Source organism: Bos mutus, chromosome 13, assembly GCF_027580195.1.
Source record: "Bos mutus isolate GX-2022 chromosome 13, NWIPB_WYAK_1.1, whole genome shotgun sequence".
NCBI classification, from domain to species: Eukaryota; Metazoa; Chordata; class Mammalia; order Artiodactyla; family Bovidae; genus Bos; species Bos mutus.
Genome location: NC_091629.1, coordinates 36,135,365 through 36,154,174, shown reverse-complemented (window position 1 = coordinate 36,154,174; position 18,810 = coordinate 36,135,365). Strand labels below are relative to the sequence as shown.

Sequence of the window (18,810 nt, the reverse complement as noted above, 5' to 3'; positions counted from 1 at the left end):
TGATATATTGTAGGGTAGAATTTATGCTACATGAATTAAACCAGTTCCCAATATCTTGGAGCATTTCCCACAAAGTTTAGTTGAATGAAGAAGAGGATGATATAAGAAGATTAGTGTAATAATAATTTGTATAACCAAAACTGATTTAAGAGAACCATTAGAGGCTACTCATCAGGGACATTCTTGTTAGGAACTTGTAGGTATGAAGAAAAATAAGAATGCTTGTGAGGTGGTCAAATGTTTATCTTGGTGGGGAGAAGGGGGAAGTACCTGGAGAGGGCGGTAAAGAAAGAAAAAGGAGAATTGTCCTTTAGTTGACCCTAAAAAGCCTGTCTGATCACATCTATTCATTATCTGTAAAATTATGTAAATGTATGTTTAAAGATACAAAGTAAATATTTAAAATAAAATAATCTTTTTCCAAAAGTGATGTATATTTGCAAATAGCTTAACAAGTCCATGTGAAGTCTGTAGAAACTCTTAAGAGGAAAGTATAGTAGAATACCACAAAACTGAGCTAGTGGGAAATTTATTTACCTATAAAATTGGGGTGGTCTCCGTGGTTGTTTTGTACTATTCTTCAGGGACCTTTGCACTCACCTTTGATTTGTCACCCTTGGTGCTGGCTTTGTGTTCTGGCTCATGGCATAATGACTAAATTAAAATCCAAACACAGCAAAGTCCAGTGGAAGAAGGCTGGTCTCAGGATTTCTGTCACAGGTTGGGTTTCTTAAAAGCATTTGCTGAGATGAAGTTTGAAGTACAAGTTAGGTATAACATCTAGGTGAGGAAGGGGCAGGAAGCAGAACTGGGCAAAGGAAGAAGTTGAGTTTCAATGCAGGCCTGACAAAAGAGAGCTCTGGAGTAATGATTGCTTGCCAGAGTTGTCCTGTGTTAAATTGAAAAATGCCCAGCCTTTATATCCATTCTAGGATGGACTGTACTTGGAAGGGCATGGCCTGAGGTAAGGCAACTCCTGATGGAACTGACATCTGGGTGCTGTCTGTGGACCACAATCGCTTCTGCAGCTGGCAACAAGTCTTTTCTTGAAGAGGAGGTCTAGGTGGCATAGCTTCCTATCTACCACACTACCTTTCGTAGGAATGAGGAAATATTTCCTAGAAGCCTTCCATCAGACTTCCCCTCACACCTAAGATTAGATTACATGCTGTGACCCAAATAATAGCCTTTCTCCTCTTCAATAAAGAGTCCTGATTTTTCACTGAGTATATACATGGTCATCTGGGATAATGGCTCTATTTCTCAGCCTCCCTGTACATTTAGGTATGTCTAAGTTTTGGCTAGGGGGTAAGTTGAATGGTCATTTTTGACTTAGAGGAAAGGGCGTATGTACCTTGTTTCCTTGCAACTCCTTCCTGCTGGGTAGAATAAGGAGATGATAATTGGAGTTTGTGCAGCCATCTTGGATTATGAGGTGGAAGCACATGTTGAGGAGGACAAGAGCAACAAGATAGAAGTCCCTAATGATCATAGAAATGCTTTATGTGCTCCGGGTTGCTTACGTTTGGGCTTTATATCTTGGTTAAAGTCATTACTATTTAGGTTTTTCTGTGAATTACATTAGAACTTAACTGATACACATTTCTAATTGGCACGAGGGCACAGGAAATCATGATTGGCTTAGACTGACATTTTGGGAATGGGATGGATGTTGGGGAATAAGACACAGAGACATTGATATCAGGCAAGTACAGCAAGAGAGAGAATGCGAAGATGTCGAGGGATTTTCAGGGGATGGTATTTGTGATGGACCCAGGAATCATAACTAGGTAAGTTGGAAAGCGGGATGTGTGAGTGACGAACATGAAGAGTTTGTGGATTGTGGTCTCTGGGGCTGGAGACTCACTAGAGAGGGGGAGCTAGGCTAAATGAACTAGAGAAAGCAGAAATGGTCATCAGAGTGTAGGTCACCTTAAATGGAGATTTTGGTGGTAGAGCTTTTACTCCTAACAGCAGGTCTGAAAAGAGTTGGTAACTAAAGTAGGGTAGAGGAAAAGATTCTTAATGGTGAAGTTTAAAATACGGAGTTGCTGGGCTTTGGGTGGAACATCTTTATTATGGTTGAGTGGAGGTTAGTGAAATAGATGCTGATATTTTGAGTAGGTGAAGAGGAGTAACTGGTGTGTCAGTAGGTGACTCAGAAAGTAAGGAATGCAGATCCAGAAGAGAGCATCTGTTTCAGAAAAGCTGACATTGTTGATGGAATAGGGAGGAAAAGTGATCTGGAAACAGCTATTAGGAAAGATAGCATCCTTCTTATATATTAAAATTTTCTATATAGCAAAAGATAGTAGACACAAAGTATAAAGAAAAAATAAACTGAGGAAATATATTTATAGTACATTTACCATACAAATGGGAGCTCCTTGATATAAAAAGAGCTCTTAAATGTGATGCAAGGAGTGAATTCTTTGGAAAAGACCTTGATGCTGGGAAAGATTGAGGGTAAGAGGAAAAGGGGGTGACAGAGAATGAGATGATTGGGTGGTATCATTGGCTCAACAGATATGAGAGTGGAGGGAGACAGTGAAGGACAGAGAAGCCTGGCATGCTGCAGTTCCTGGTGTTGCAAAGAGTCGGTCACAACTTAGTGACTGAACAACAACAACAACTTGGTAGCAAAGTAGGTAAAGAATATGGAATCTTAATTTGCAAAGGAGAAAATGCAGATGATCAAAACATATAAGAAAAAACTCATACGTTAGCATTAGTACCAGTAAAAATATCAATGAGATACTAGGATGTGCCTATCATTGGCAAGACCTAAAAATATTGATAAACTTCCAAGCTTGGCATGTGTGTGGGGAGTAGGTGCTGATGTATACTGCTAATGGAATGCAGTGGATTGCCACTTCAGCTGTTGGGTGTTGTGGATTGATGTGCTTGCCCATCACAATTATGCTGGCCACAGCATGTTTATTGTATTAGCACATTTTTCTTGTAATGGTAACTGTGTGGCCCTATTTTTTAAAAACCAACTTATAAGTCACTTCTTGTGGCCATTTTTATAGTGCAAAATGTGATTTTCCCATCTTAGCTGGAAAATTTTTGGTGTTTTTGTTCATTCCTTTTGGTTTTCATATGTTTGTATCCCCTTTTCTTAAGTATATGACTAGATTTTGTTTCATCCAGATTTGTGTAATCTGAATGAAATAACTATCCAGTCATTTTCTTTTGGCCATAATATATATCAGTGTACCCACTTGGATTGTATTGAGAATTAAGAAGGATATTATTAATACATTAAATTTTTATGAGTTTGAACTTTATTTAATTACAGACTAACTGGATCTTCTGGATTTATAACAGATGGACCTGGAAATTATAAATATAAAACAAAATGCACATGGCTCATTGAAGGACAGTAAGTAATAATGACTTTTTTTTCTTTTTTAAGATAGAGCTCATTGTGAGATTACTTTTCCAACAAGTAAAATTAACAGTCTATATCAACTTAAAATATTTTTTATTTGATAAACTTTTCTTTCACAAGTGAATTTGATTAGCTGAAGCTCCAATGCTTTGCCCATGTGATGTGAAGAGCCAACTCATTGGAAAAGACCCTGATGCTGGGAAAGATTGAAGGCAAAATGAGAAGGGGATGGCAAAGGATGAGATGGTTAGAAAGCATCACCGACTTGCGTGCTCAGTCACTTCAGTTGTGTCCGACTCTCTGCGACCCCATGGACCATGGCCCGCCAGGCTTCTCTGTCCATGGGATTCTCCAAGCAAGAATACTGGAGTGGGTTGCCGTTTCCTTCTCTTATCACACTTAATGGACATGAATTTGAGCAAACTCTGGGAGATAGTGGAGGACAGAGGAGCCTGGTGTGCTGCAGTCCATTGGGTCACAAAGAGTCAGACACGACTTAGCGACTGAACAACAACAACAAAAAAATTTTTTTCTTAATCTTCAGTGTTAATTTTAAAATTTGTGTTGATTTGCAGATGAATTATACATACCAGAAATTTATATATTTTTGATTGTGATAGTTAGAAAACAGAATATTTTATTATGGTTGAAGTATGTAAAGAAAATTTTGCTTGAATAGGTAGCAGGGAAGGCAGGAGATTTGGATTGCCCTTTTTATTTGTTTGTTGGTTAGCTTATTTCATTATTATTTTTAGTGATTTAATCTATAGAAGTTTATTTCTCGCTAACCTAACAGTTCCATGGCAGGTGTTACCAGTCAGCAGGTACCTTTCTTTCCATTAGTAGTAGGACCCATGCTTTCCCTTTCGTTTTCAACTCTACAGTTACTGAAAGAACCACCAACCATCCTCTTTTCTCCTGGGCCACTGTAAAAGCCTTGAAATTGGCCTCCAGCTCCAGTTTTTACCTTTGTCCCTTGCGCACTTCTCACTCACTCCTTATCTCGTGGCTTCTTCTGTTTGCTGTTTCACACATGCTGATTTTCTTCATGTTGCTCGGACACATCAACTTCTTAAGTCTAAGACTTTAAGACTGTTGTTCTCTCTGTCTGAAACATTGTCTCTTCCAACTTTTCACATGGCTTACCTCTCACTATTTTAATCTTTTCCATAACTTTCTGGAGTATTTCCCCACCACTTGTTGTACTACTATTAATACATCACATTCCTTTAATTTCTTTGCAGTATTCATCACCATGTAAGTTAACTTGTTTATGTATTTATTTAGATGTTTGATTAGGGATGTTATTTAGACACAAAATATGAAGTAGACAAAAGATTCAGGCTGGAGACTTATAGTTAGAAATCACCAAGATATAGATGGTGTGGATAGTACCAAAAACTTTTTGAATAGAGTGTTTGTGCTAAAGCCAGGTTGGAGAATGAAGAGTGGGATGTGAAGAATTTGAGAAAAGCAAAGTCTTCTGTGGCATTTCAGAGGAGAAAGGGACAGGTGCATTAGTAGCTGGAAGGAGAGTTGGGATTTGAAGTTTTTTTGTTTTGTTTTTTATAAGATATGTGATACTTGAAGAGATTTAAGTGTGGGTGTGGAGTTTCAGAAGAGAGGGAGATCTTAAATATTTCAGAGATAGAAGGAAAAGTAGATAGGTGTGTACCTATTTTGGAAAACAGGAATTTGAGAAAATTTTGTCTGCGTGCTGAGCATAAGCAGGTAGATGGGACTGAGTGGTTTGAAATAGTACTTGAAAGTTAATTAGGAAGACGGCTGGCAGAATCAGAGCACCAGTACTGGAACCAGCCTACCCAGTGGTGTGACTTTTTCCAGCATGGCTTTTTTCCTCTAGATTCAGTCTAGATCAAAGCAGATAAACTTTTTTCTCTAGATTGGGGATTTTCCAGGTAGTTCCATGAAAAGGCAGAGGGGCAGGTGAGTTTAGAGGATCGACAGGTATGTTTGTGAAATGAGGTAGTATGGCGTCTGAAGTTGACTAAGAAGGGCTAATGAATTGGTAAAGAATGGTGACTGTGAGGTCCAAGATGCATAGACCGTGTATATTTTGTTTACCATTGCATGTTTGGTGATCTTTTGCACATAGCAAGTACTAAGGAAATCTTTGACAAGTGAAGGAGTGCTTAATTTCTTTTCTCTATAGATTCTTTAAAAAACTGTTTTTTTCTCAAATGTTTGGGAGTGATGATGATTAGTATAAATTACTTTTTTCTGTTCTTTTCAGGCCAAATAGAATAATGAGACTTCGTTTCAATCATTTTGCTACAGAGTGTAGTTGGGACCATTTATATGTTTATGACGGGGACTCAATTTATGCACCCCTAGTTGCTGCCTTTAGGTAAGCTCAGTCATATAAATAATAATTAACCATTATTTGATTTCTGAATTCATGTATCTCCTAGACTGTATTCTCACTGGATTCACCTTTTTATCACTTAAAACGTTTTCATGGAAAGAGTACTAGTTATGGAGTCCTGTCGGTTGTGTGCTAGTCCTGACTTCGTTGCCTGTAACTACTGGGTAACTGCGGGGCAAAATACTCTCTTTTTAGTTTCCTGATCTGTAAAACTGTGATAGTAGTATCAAGTTTACCTACTTCTTGTGGTGGTGGTGAAGTATACATCTGAAAATGTTTTGTAATATATTGACTAATAATATTTCTGTTAAAAAATGAAATCAGGAATCATGTTCATTTTGATCCTTGTTGTGTTCCTCATTGCATAAGCATTCAGGAATTATTTGTTGTATTCATATGTAGTTGTGTGTATGTGTGATATGTAATTATGTAAATACCTTAACATGGGTGAGGAAAAAGTTCTGGAAGAATATACATAAATGAGCAGTGGTTATCTGTGGATAATGAGAAGCATTCCAGTTATGTGTTGTGATTTTTTTTTCAGAAAGTATATTTTGTGTTTATAGTTAAACAGTTTAACACCAAATATATGGGGTATTCTGAATTGTTTTGGCATTTTACTTTTTATCAACAGTCAATAGCTGTGTTATTTATCATATTTTTGACCACATGTGAATTCAAAACTGGTCTAGTTTTCTTCCTTTTACTCTACAGAGGATTTTTAAAATATGTTTTCTGAAATGCATATCCTTAGAGAGTCATGGAGAAGGCAATGGCACCCCACTCCAGTGCTCTTGCCTGGAAAATCCCATGGACGGAGGAGCCTGGTAGGCTGCAATTCATGGGGTCTCGAGGAGTCGGACACAACTGAGCGACTTCACCTTCACTTTTCACTTTCATGCGTTGGAGAAGGAAATGGCAACCCCCTCCAGTGTTCTTGCCTGGAGAATCCCAGGGATGGGAGAGCCTGGTGGGCTGCTGTCTATAGGGTCGCACAGAGTCGGACACGACTGAAGCAACTTAGCAGCAGCAGCACCAGAGAGTCATAGTTGTCAGTTTTTCATTTACAACTGACTTTCTTGATTTCTTCCCCTCAAATATTTTAGTTCTCTGACTTTAAAAGAAATCAATTTAACAATATTTTTTGTATTCCTCACATGGGGCTGGTTGATGTCTCATATGAATGAGGAGATAACAGAAGGCGAGAAGCCAAACACGAGAAGGCAAAGGACAGATGAGGTCAGAGGACTAATGTACCCTTGTATTTCTCCACTCCCTTTGGCTTAGAAATCTCTCCAATATATCTTTGAACTGAGAACCAAGGTCATTTTCTGGGTTTCAGAGATTCACTTAGAGGACCAAAGAACAGGGTGGATAGGCTATGCTGCTGCTGCTAAGTCACTTCAGTCGTGTCCGACTCTGTGCGACCCCATAGACGGCAGCCCACCAGGCTTCCCCGTCCCTGAGATTCTCCAGGCAAGAACACTGAAGTGGGTTGCCATTTCCTTCTCCAATGCACGAAAGTGAAAAGTGAAGGTGAAGTCGCTCAGTTGTGTCCGACTCCTAGCGACCCCATGGACTGCAGCCCACCAGGCTCCTCCGTCCATGGGATTTTCCAGGCAAAAGTACTGGAGTGGGGTACCATTGAGGATTGGCCACATGTTGGACTATCTATATTTATCCCAGAATTTGACTCATACCTTGTATTATAGCAAGAAGCACACCAAACTTTAACATAGGCACAAAAACTATTATATCTATAGTATGATGCTGTCATGATAATAGTATATGTTGAACATGTTGAAGGTTCACTTGGTAACTGCATTTGTTAATTAAAATTCATGGAGTCCCTTCTGTGTGCCAGGCACTTTGAATGAGCTTGCCAGTAGCTCTGTGGGAACATTTGCCAAGTGGGTTTGCATAACCATATAGTTCACCTGACTGTGTATTTAATGAGCAGACATGTGAACCAGTAGCAGCAACAAATAAACAGAAGGGTATAACTGTTTTAGTCATTGACTTTTGAGAGAAGCCAAAGTAAATGTACAGACAACAGGAGGATTTTTAAGTTTCTATTAAAAAGTTTATTTACTGACAGGTATAAAGTAATTATTGATTGTGTTAAAATTTAACTTATGACATATTTGAGTGTGCATCTTCTAAAATCATAGTGAGGCAATGTATGTTTAATAATTGAAATTTCCCTGAAACACAGACTCTTGAAGCACTGATATACCGAAGAATGTGAAAATAACTGTTAGTCATAAGGCACTTTCACAAAGATGGGATGCTGAGGAGTGCCTTTGGGTCAGGAGGACTTTGGGTAGAGGAATCAATCCAGTGTAATGTGCTGTGGGGACCAGAACAGAGTGAGCTTGGAGGCAGATTGTTAAGCCAAATAAAGAAAAGGAGAGCCACACAGGATTCAGAAGATGTGGACTTCTAATCTGAGTTCTGCCCACATCTCTTCATGAGTCTGAACAGGTCATTTAAGTGCTCTGCTCCTCAGCTTCTGAAGCCTGAACAGAAGGTGGTGTACTGTGTTTCACTGGGTGCATCCCAAACCGTCAAGTTGAGTTGGATACTGAACTGGTTGATTACATTTATCTTTTATATGTTGAAGTTCTGAATAAAGTTTGTTTAACAGAGTTCCACTGCTTGGCAAGTTTGAGAACCACTGGAGCAACTCTCATCCAGTTGTACAACATTATGATTTTGTGGTGCATTCACGTCAACAAATGTGAAAGCGTAGCACCTGTGTGGAACACCTGCCAGCTCTGCTCATATCTTTTGGGAAGAAGACGCAGAGGTGGTAGTGATGATGCAGCAGGGAGAGTAGTTTTCCTCTCTGAGAACATTTTTATTCCTTTTAGAAGTTTTTGTTGTTGTTTTTAAGAAAGTCAAATACTGAGGAGGCAGTTGTTTAGACTGTGATGAAGAGCTGTTAGAGGAAGTCTTGTGAAAGCGGGAGTCAGTCTTTGTGTCCAACACTGTGTTGAAATCATGGTCAGACTGTGGCAAGTCAAATCTCTTTTGTGACTGTAGATCTTCTTCACCAGTCAGAAGTATAGATGTTGTCTGGCCCATCCCCTGGCTCCTATCCCTGACTTTAAGAATCTGGCTTACCTTCCACATCTGCCTGTCCTTGAGTGTAGTGTTTTATAAGTAGACGGGTGTGTCAGACTGAGGATTACTGGGACTTCCCTGGGGGCCCAGTGGTTAAGAATCTGCCTTCCAATGCAGGGGACGTGGGTTTGATCCCTGGTCAGGAAACTAAAATCTCACATGCCTCGGGGCAGCTAAGCCTGCACACCACAACTAGAAAGAAGCCCATGCGCCACAACAAAGAGCCAAAGTGCAGCAACTAAGACCTGACACAGCAAAAGAAACAAACTAATAAATATTTTTAAAAAGAACAACAACAACTGAGGATTACTAGTAAACTTACACAGTGTAGTTGGCAAAGTCAGGTTGTGCCCTAGGTGTGTTTAGAGAGTCCATGTCTGTCTGGGACAGTTATGTTGAATTAAGACAGTATCTTTAGTTCAGTGATTTTCAAAAATGGTTCTGAACAGTGATACTCTGTGTTTAAAATACAAGATTATGAAGAACCCCAGGGCAAGCAGTTCTTGATTCTCAAGTTGAACTGCTGGCTGCAGCCTAAGCTGAGTCTGCAGTTATTCACCTGCCTAGGGGCAGGGGACAGGGAGGTGGAGGCAGCTCTGGGTCACAGTTGAATGGCCCACCTGCACCATCACTTTCTCACCCACACACTTTCTATTGCCTTGCACACTGGGTTGATGTTTGTATTCCTTTTTTCTTTAAAAGTTTATTTTTGTCATGAAAGTGAAAGTTGCTCAGTCATGTCCAGTTCTTTGCTGTATAGTCCATGGAATTCTCCAGGCTAGAATATTGGAGTGGGTAGCCTTTCTCTTCTCCAGGGGATTTTCCCAACCCAGGGATCGAACCCATGTCTCCCACATTGCAGGTGGATTCTTTATCAGCTGAGCCACAAGGGAAGCCCAGGAATACTGGAGTGGGCAGCCTATCCCTTCTCCAGGAGATCTTCCTGACCCAGGAATTGAACTGAGGTCTCCTGCATTGCGGGTGGATTCTTTACCAACTGAGCTATCAGGGAAGCCCCTATTTTTTGGTCATAAACCAATTTTATTTTCACACTGGGAGAAAGCACATTCCAAAACTGTCACAGTTTCAAGTTGTTGAAGTGAAAAGAAGCAAATGCCTGAGTCTCTCTGACTGTAGGGAAGCTGATCCCCATCAGCAATGTGGTCATCTAGTCCCTCTCCTTCTGTGGCTCTCCATCCTTTCTCCCACCACCCATTCAGTCATTCATTCTATACATGTCCCCACCGTATAAATAATAAGTACTAGAAGCCATCTCTTACTGGGCACCCACTAGTGTGAGACACTATTTAAACACTTCACTTGCTTTAACAGTTTGATTCTCGTTACTTGGTTGTGAGGTAGATAGAATTTCTTTCATTGTGCTTTTGAGGAAGCTAAGGCTCAGAGATGTTAACAACATGTCTAGGCTTTTGGAACGAGAATCAGAGTTCACATCTCTGTGATCTTAAAATTCATACAAGAATAACAGAGTGTCCAACTTGTGACTGAAGCCCCCAGTCTTTTCCTGTGTCAGTGTTTGTTATGCCAAGGTTGCTTTTGACTTGCCTTTTTCTGGGTAATCCTACTCGTTCAAGTACTTATCTCTCAGTGTTTTAGAGTTCTGGGGTATAAAACTGATGAAAGTATGGTGATGGTTGAAACCTTCATTTAGATCTGTGATCAAATGTCAGTTCTTCCAAGAGTCCTTCCCTAAATGCCCTTTCTAAAGTAGCACTTTCTGCTCTTTTACTGTTTTATTTCCATGTATAGCCTTTACCTCTGCCTGACATTATGTATACACACCTGTGGGCCAGGCATAGGGGACTGATTATCTAGGCTTATTTATTCTTTCTCTGAGAGGTGAACTCCAGTAAGGGCAGAGACGTCTTCACTGTACCTAGAACAGTGGCTTACTTGTAGTAAGTACTTAGTATTTGTCAGTTGAATACATAGTAGAAAATGCTTCACTATTTTGCAACCCCTAGAGCACCTTCAGAGAAGGCAATGGCAACCCACTCCAGTACTCTTGCCTAGAAAATCCCATGGGCAGAGGAGCCTGGTAGGCTGCAGTCCATGGGGTTGCACAGAGTCGGACATGACTGAGTGACTTCACTTTCACTTTTCACTTTCATGCATTGGAGAAGGAAATGGCAACCCACTCCAGTGTTCTTGCCTGGAGAATCCCAGGGACGGGGGAGCCTGGTGGGCTGCCGTCTATGGGGTTGCACAGAGTCGGACACGACTGAAGCGACTTAGCAGCAGTAGCAGCAGCAGAGCACTTTCAGGGTCATTGGTTTCCTAGAGTTCTGCCTTCATATTAAAAACTTGTTGAATAAACATCCTATCCCTTCTTCCTCCTCACACCCTGCTTATATGCTCTTCCATTCATTTTTATATGCACTTATTAAATACACGTAAATGTACACATACACTAGGCCTGTTGTCTTAATGCTTGTTTTGTTTTTTTTTTTTCCTACTCATCAGAATGGCTTGATGAGTGCCTTGTTAGTCCCAGAGACCTCCATGTATGTAATGACTCATTCATCCAGCTCCTGAATGACCATTTATGTGGTTTCAACCTGTTCTCATTCTGAATAGTGCTATAGTGAGGATTCTTATGTATTTGTCTTTGTGTACATGAGTAAGTGTTTCTTCTACTAAGAAATAGAATTATTAGGTCATAATGAATGAGCATTTAAGACAGTCGTAGACTCCAAAATGTGTGCTCTAGGAAAGAAAAGAAGCCAGCATGTCTGGGGTCAAGTGAGTGAAAGGAAGAAAGTACAGATCTTCTTTAGCTTATGATGGGATTACATCCTGATAAACCCATTCTAGGCTGACAATATTTTAATACATTTAATACATCTCACCTATTGAACAACATCGCTTAGCCTCGCCCACTTTAAATGTGCTAAGAACACTTATATTAGCCTGTAGTTGGGAAAGTCATCTAACACAAAGCCTATTTTATAATTAATGTTGACTATCTCATGTAATTTATTGATACGGTACTGAAAGTGATAAGCAGAATGGTTGTCTGGGTACAGAGTAATTGTTTACCCTTGTGATCATGTGACTGACTGAGGGCTGCAGCTCTGTGCCAGTGCCTAGCACCGTGAAAGAGTATCATACAGCATATCACTAGCCTGGGAGGAAGTCAAAATTCAAAATTCTAAGTACAGTTTCTACTGAAAATGAGTTCCTTTTGTACCATTGTAAGTCAAAAAATTATAGTCAAAAGATTTTAAATTGAACCATCCATAAGTTGGGGACCATCTGTAACAGATGAGATGTTTGTTCATGGGATGGGGTTGTGTGTGTGGAACAGATTACACAGGGCCTGATAAGGAGTTAGGCTTTTTCTGAATGAGATTATGGTGGTACTGAATGATAACTGGGCAAAAGATATGAGCATATGAAGAAAAGCAAAAGATGGAAAGTAAACATAGGAAAAATCAAACTCAGGATCATAAGAGAAGCTCAAACCCATAGTTAAAAAGATCACTTTCATATATTAAACTAGCCAAGCTAAATATGCAGATGACACCACCCTTAGGGCAGAAAGTGAAGAAGAACTAAAGAGCCTCTTGATGAAAGTGAAAGAGGAGAGTGAAAAAGTTGGCTTAAAGCTCAACATTCAGAAAACTAAGATCATGGCATCCGATCCCATCACTTCATGGCAAATAGATGTCAGACTTTATTTTTTTGGGCTCCAAAATCACTGCAGATGGTGATTGTAGCCATGAAATTAAAAGACGCTTACTCCTTGGAAGGAAAGTTATGACCAACCTAGACAGCATATTAAAAAGCAGAGACATTACTTTGCCAACAAAGGTCCGTCTAGTCAAGGCTATAGTTTTTCCAGTGGTCATGTCTGGATGTGAGAGTTGGACTGTGAAGAAAGCTGAGCACCGAAGAATTGATGGTTTTGAACTGTGGTGTTGGAGAAGACTCTTGAGAGTCCCTTGGACTGCAAGGAGATTCAACCAGTCCATCCTAAAGATCAGTCCTGGTGTTCACTGGAAGGACTGATGTTGAAGCTGAAACTCCTATACTTTGGCCACCTGATGTGTGAAGAGCTGACTCATGGAAAAGACCCTGGTGCTGGGAAAGATTGAGGGCAGGAGGAGAAGGGGACGACAGAGGATGAGATAGTTGTATGGCATCACCGACTTGATGGATGTGGGTTTGGGTGGATTCCAGGAGTTCTTGATGGACAAGGAGGCCTGGCGTGCTGCGGTTCATGGGGTCGCAAAGAGTCAGACACAACTGAGCGACTGAACTGAACCAAATCCTTGTTGTTGTCAGGATGAGGTGTCTTGGTGGGATTTCGAGTCAGCATCTCTCTTCTGGAAAGCAAGTTGGTATATGAATTGAGAGCTTTAAAACCGTCATTTAGACCCTTAGACTCAGTAGTTCTTTCTCTTTACAAAGACCCAACAGATACTATTGTGTGCTGAGCTCTGAGTAAGGTTCTAAAAGCTCTGAGGGAGTTAGAGACGTAGAAAGATTATGGACTATTACTTAGAAAAATAGAATATAAGGTGTAATATGGCATCAGTTAGGCAAATAAAATACATCAGAATGCTAATAGTATTGGGATTATGGGTGTTTGTATATCAGACTGTTATTTCTATTTTTACTTTTCATGTCTTTCGTGGTATATGTTTAGTATCCATCAGCTAATAAAGTTTGTTACATTCTGTGATTGTAGAGGTTTACTCAGTTTTTCAGAGGAATATTATAAAAAATTTTACTAAGAAAAGAATAGGGTCACTGATTTCAAATCTCATTAGAAATACACCCTAGAATAGAGGAAAGCCCAGCAAAAGATTCAGATCTGTTCCTGTGCGTTTATCATAGGAATTTACCTTTCTTCCTAGAAGTGACTTTTCAAATTACAAGAGTGAAATCCGGTTGGACTTGTGTCCATCACCATATGATGTGTCTCTTCTCGTGCTTCCCTTGATAAGACACGTGTTTTCATTTCAGCGGCCTCATTGTTCCTGAGAGAGACGGCAATGAGACTGTCCCAGAGGTTGTCGCCACATCAGGTTATGCCCTGCTGCATTTTTTTAGTGATGCTGCTTATAACTTGACTGGATTTAATATCACTTACAAGTAAGATATTTAAGTTTAATATTTGTGATTTTTTCAGAAGACTGTACACTTTGTTTTAACAATAATAATGACTAACATATATTGAAGGTTTATAGTGTGCCAGGCATTGTGCTGGCAGTTTGCATGAATTTTCTCATTTAAAGTTCTTTTAAAAACCAGATACAGGCACTGTTTTTCTACTTTTATAAATGAAGAAACTGGCAGGAAAAGGTAAAGTAAATTGTCAAAGTTGTGGGACAGCAGTTGCAACCTAGGTCTTGCTGCTGTTGAGTTTCTTCTGAAAAAGAGGGGCTTCTCCATTCCCATTAATGGATAAAAACATTGGAGGAATTGGCTAAGTGCAATTTAACAAACATTAGTAGTTTTCATGTACTAAGAGGTTGGCCTGTTGATGACAAAGGAAATGTAGACCACAGACTCTGAGCAGCTTTTGGAATTTGTTGTGGTAGGAGAGAGGCTCACTCTGTCTTTTCCCTTTTTTCCTTCTAATGTTTATTTTCGTAAGTATTTAAATTCATAAAATTTCATAGGCAGTGGGATCTGTGATAAGAACTTCTGTGACCCACAAAACCTAAAATGCATATTATTTGGCCTTTTACATAATATATTTGACAACTCCTGGTATAGCTAATGACCCCCCTGTGTAACCTTTATTCTAGGTTCTTTTTCTTGCACATTTTCTCAGGATCTCAGTAAACTTTCAAGACTGTTTAAAGCTGTCCTTATCTTGATTAGTATGGTGATTCAGTTTTTTAGGTACCCAAGGTTTGTGACTTGGCAGCCTGGGCAGCTCATCACAAGCCTGGGCTTGAAAAGTAGGCATGTGCGTTTATTGTGTTAAATTATAACATAGATTATAAAAATACTGAATACAGACACTTTCAAAATTTTATTATAGATGTATCATGAACTGACATTTGGGTGTAGGCATGAATGTTACACCCAGATAGTAAAGAATCTTCCTGCATTGCCGGAGACCTGGGTTCAATCCCTGGGTTGGGAAGATCCCCTGGAGAAGGGAATGGCAACCCACTCCAGTATTCTTGCCTGGAGAATCCCAGGGACAGAGGAGCCTGGTGGTCTATAGTCCATGGGATTGCAGAGAGTCAGACATGACTGAGCGACTAACATTTTCACTTTCTTCATGAATGTTAACTGGGCTTCTCTGGTAGAATCAGTTAAGAATCCACTGGGAATGCAAGAGACCCCGTTCGATTCCTGGGTTGGGAAGATCCCTTAGAGAAGGAATAGGCTACCCATTCCAGTATTCTTGGGCTTCCTTGGTGGCTCAGACAGTAAAGAATCAGCCTGCAATGCAGGAGACCTGGGTTCGATCCCTGGGTTGGGAAGATCTCCTGGAGGAGGGCATGGCAACCCACTCCAGTACTCTTGCCAGGAGAATCCCCATGGACAGAGGAGTTGATACAGTCCATGGGGTCGCAGAGAGTCAGACACAGGTGAGCGACTAAGCACAGCACAGCACATGAATGTTAATTAGCTTGTTTTTGTAATTGATTCCTGATTTTCTGACATGCTTTGCTAAAAAAAAAATTTTAAGTTCCTTACACTCTTATAGTATCTACTAATCCTGTTATCTCCCCTTTTTAAAATCTGAATTATGTCTTTTCAAAGTGTTGTCAATATAATTAAGTCATGTTGCTATGCAACACAACTCATGTGTTGAGTTAAACTGCCCTTCTCTTTTCTCCTATGTGAGATAGGTAGGTTAGCTTACTAAGAAATTTACAATACACCTGTGCAATAATCTTAAACAAATTCTGTAAACTTTCAGAGACAATCCAGAGGAATGAGGATGGTAGTGTATTGTTGTTAGTTTGTTTTTTCCTTTTCTTGTCCAGACTTGTAAGCATGCATTTGGCAGTTTTATAATGCTTATCATTTGTGGGCTAGCTTGTCTCTTTTTTATGAGAATCCAACAGATTTAATTTTATCTTATTACTTGCCTAGCTCTGCAGGGTTGAGTGACCCCATTTAGGCTGAATGGTAAGTACTACAATTATACTTGTGAGTAAACTGGCTAGATAGTGAGATTTCTTAAGCCTTATGTAGGAGGAAGTTCTGCTAAATTAATCAGTGTTGCTTTGTGTTGATTTAATTTCCATCCTCTATTTTTATAGTTTTGACATGTGTCCAAATAATTGCTCAGGCCGAGGAGAATGTAAGATCAGTAATAGCAGCAACACTGTTCAATGTGAATGTTCTGAAAACTGGAAAGGTGAAGCATGTGACATTCCTCACTGTGTAAATAACTGTGGTTTTCCTCATCGAGGCATCTGCAATTCAAGTGATGTCAGAGGATGCTCCTGCTTCTCAGAGTGGCAAGGTAGGAATGTCTTTCTTTTTTTTTTTCTTTTAATCCACAGAATGTTTCTAGCTTAATAAATCGTAGATTCACTTTGTTCCTAGTATCTGTAACATTTATATTAATCAAATATCAGGAGGCATTTAAGTTTTCATATCTCTTTATTCAACTTCTTACAAATCTTTGAATTTCATAAATGTATGGTTGTGGTCTCTTTATAGAGTTTTGAAACACTTTAATATTCTTCACAGTTCATTCATGAATTTAAAGAACTTGGTCTCAGCCATAAGACATAGCAGAGACCCAAGCTGAGATGTGGGACAAGAGCTGACAATAATGGTCTCTCCACAGAAACTTTCAATGAATTTACAGAAAATTGGAGTTTGTTATGCAGTAGAATCCTAAAGTAGTCAGTTAGTACAGATAAAGATTATTAAACAACCCCTTTAGCAAATTCTTCAAGGAGTAGGTGATTAACAGCTGTTTCTGATTTAGTTATTTATTTTTTATACATTTACTCCTTTCTCAGAACACTTTTATTTTGAATTTCCAGAACCATGCTTGTTTAAATGCTTTAGCTTATTCAGTTTGGCTTATGTTGAGGAGTTAAACAATTGAAGTATTTGACTAACTTCCAATTTGCTGGAGCAGAAACCACACCTCTCAGAAATGGAGTTTCTTGATTTTCCAGGAAATGGATAGTTTATAACACATTCAGGACTAGTCTTTACATTTTAGCTCTATAAAGTTTTTCATTTGAATTAATAATTCCTTTGTCTACTCTTTCCTCTGAGAGCTGCTTAGCAAGTATTTCATTACTAAAAAACCCTAACCTGGATATGGTCAGGTCTTCAGTAGAAAGTGTGTGATTTTAAATTTTATTAGAGATTATCCTTGGTCACTAGCCTTGAGTAAATTGAAAGTGCAAATTAAAGGGATTTGTCTGATATTTATAAAGGAAAGACTATAAGTATTCTTTAGATATTTATTTAGATGATTAAAACTTGAAATGAAGTAATTTCCTATTTTTGGCCATGCTGCACGGCATGTGGGATCTTAGTTCCCTAACCTGTGCCCACTGCAGTAGAAGGGTGGAGCCCTAACATCAGGACCACCAGGGGATTCACGAAATGCAGTAATTTGAAAGCTGCATTTTGTAAAGCTAATTTGTTATGTTTTGTTAGGTCCTGGATGTTCAGTTCCTGTACCAGCTAACCAGTCATTTTGGACACGAGAGGAATATTCTGACCTAAAGCTCCCCAGAGCCTCTCACAAAGCTGTGGTCAATGGAAATATAATGTGGGTTGTTGGCGGATATATGTTCAACCACTCAGATTACAACATGGTTCTAGCGTAAGTTGTTTTAAACATTTTTATAAGAAGCTTAGTTTTCCATTTTGAAGATAGTTAAAATAGAGATAAGTAAAAAGAAAAGAAATCATCAGTAATTGCATTCCTGAAGAAAATCTCTTTTAGTATTTTGGCAGTTCTATTCTAGACTTTTGGGGACATATTCTTAGATTTTTGAAAAAGGGAGTCCAAAAGAATTCATTGTTGTAATAAGGAGTAATTCATCTTTTCCATATACTGTCTCATAATTTGCTTCAGGTGCATGTAGTAAATTCTTGATAAATAAGGGATTGCTTTACCTTTTAATTTAATAAGCATTTCTGTAGGTTAAGTGACTTGAATTTATAATTTACTAGGGGGAAATTATGTCATTCTCTAATATTTCCCAGGGTTCAAGGTCAGTTTACTGGTTCCATGCTGCTCATCCTGAAGGGAGAATATATTTTCACAATGGAATTAGCTATGGAGATTGACTTTGAGTAGAAATTTATAACTAGTTCCTTGTGCTGATTTTGCACCCTGGAAACTTTTCCTAAACATTTTCTGCTAATGAATGTTGTAAAAAAATCAGCATCTATTCTTTAAGGAATCCCCCAAACAGTCATTAAAAATTAAAACACAGAGGGCTTCCCTGATGGCTCAGTGGTGAAGAAACCACCTGCCAATGCAGGAGACACAGGTTCAATCCCTGATCCAGGAAGATCCCACATGCCACAGAACAGCTAAGCCTGTGTGCCACAACTACTGAGCCTGTGCTCTACAGTTGTGCAGCCCAGGAGGCACAACTGCTGAAGCTTGCACAGCCTAGAGACTGTGCTCTGCAAAAAGAGAAGCCACTGCAGTGAGAAGCCCATGCATTGTAAGTAAAAAGTAGCCCCCATTCTCCACAAGTAGAGAAAAGCCTGTGCAGTAACAGAGACCCAGCATAGCCAAAAGTAAGTAAATAAATAAAATTAAAAAAAACACAAAACAACTAAGACACAGGGGCAGCATCTATGACAAAAGGAATCTACTCAAATGGGTGGAGTTAAGCCATTGACAGGTATAAGACCAGTGTGCTGTCAGTATCTTTGTAACAGTAAGCAGAGGGGAGCAGTGGGCCCACCAACA

At 39.4% G+C, this 18,810-nt stretch overlaps 1 protein-coding gene across 1 annotated transcript in view; it reads left to right on the top strand.

Moving 5' to 3' along the window:
- Positions 1-18,810, top strand: part of ATRN (attractin) — a 189,237-nt gene that overhangs the window by 55,602 nt on the left and 114,825 nt on the right. The window contains exons 2-6 of the mRNA XM_005893974.2: positions 3,302-3,385; positions 5,649-5,762; positions 13,899-14,027; positions 16,166-16,371; positions 17,535-17,703. Of these exons, the coding sequence (XP_005894036.2) occupies positions 3,302-3,385; positions 5,649-5,762; positions 13,899-14,027; positions 16,166-16,371; positions 17,535-17,703 (702 nt within the window). The remainder of the gene's footprint in view (positions 1-3,301; positions 3,386-5,648; positions 5,763-13,898; positions 14,028-16,165; positions 16,372-17,534; positions 17,704-18,810) is intronic.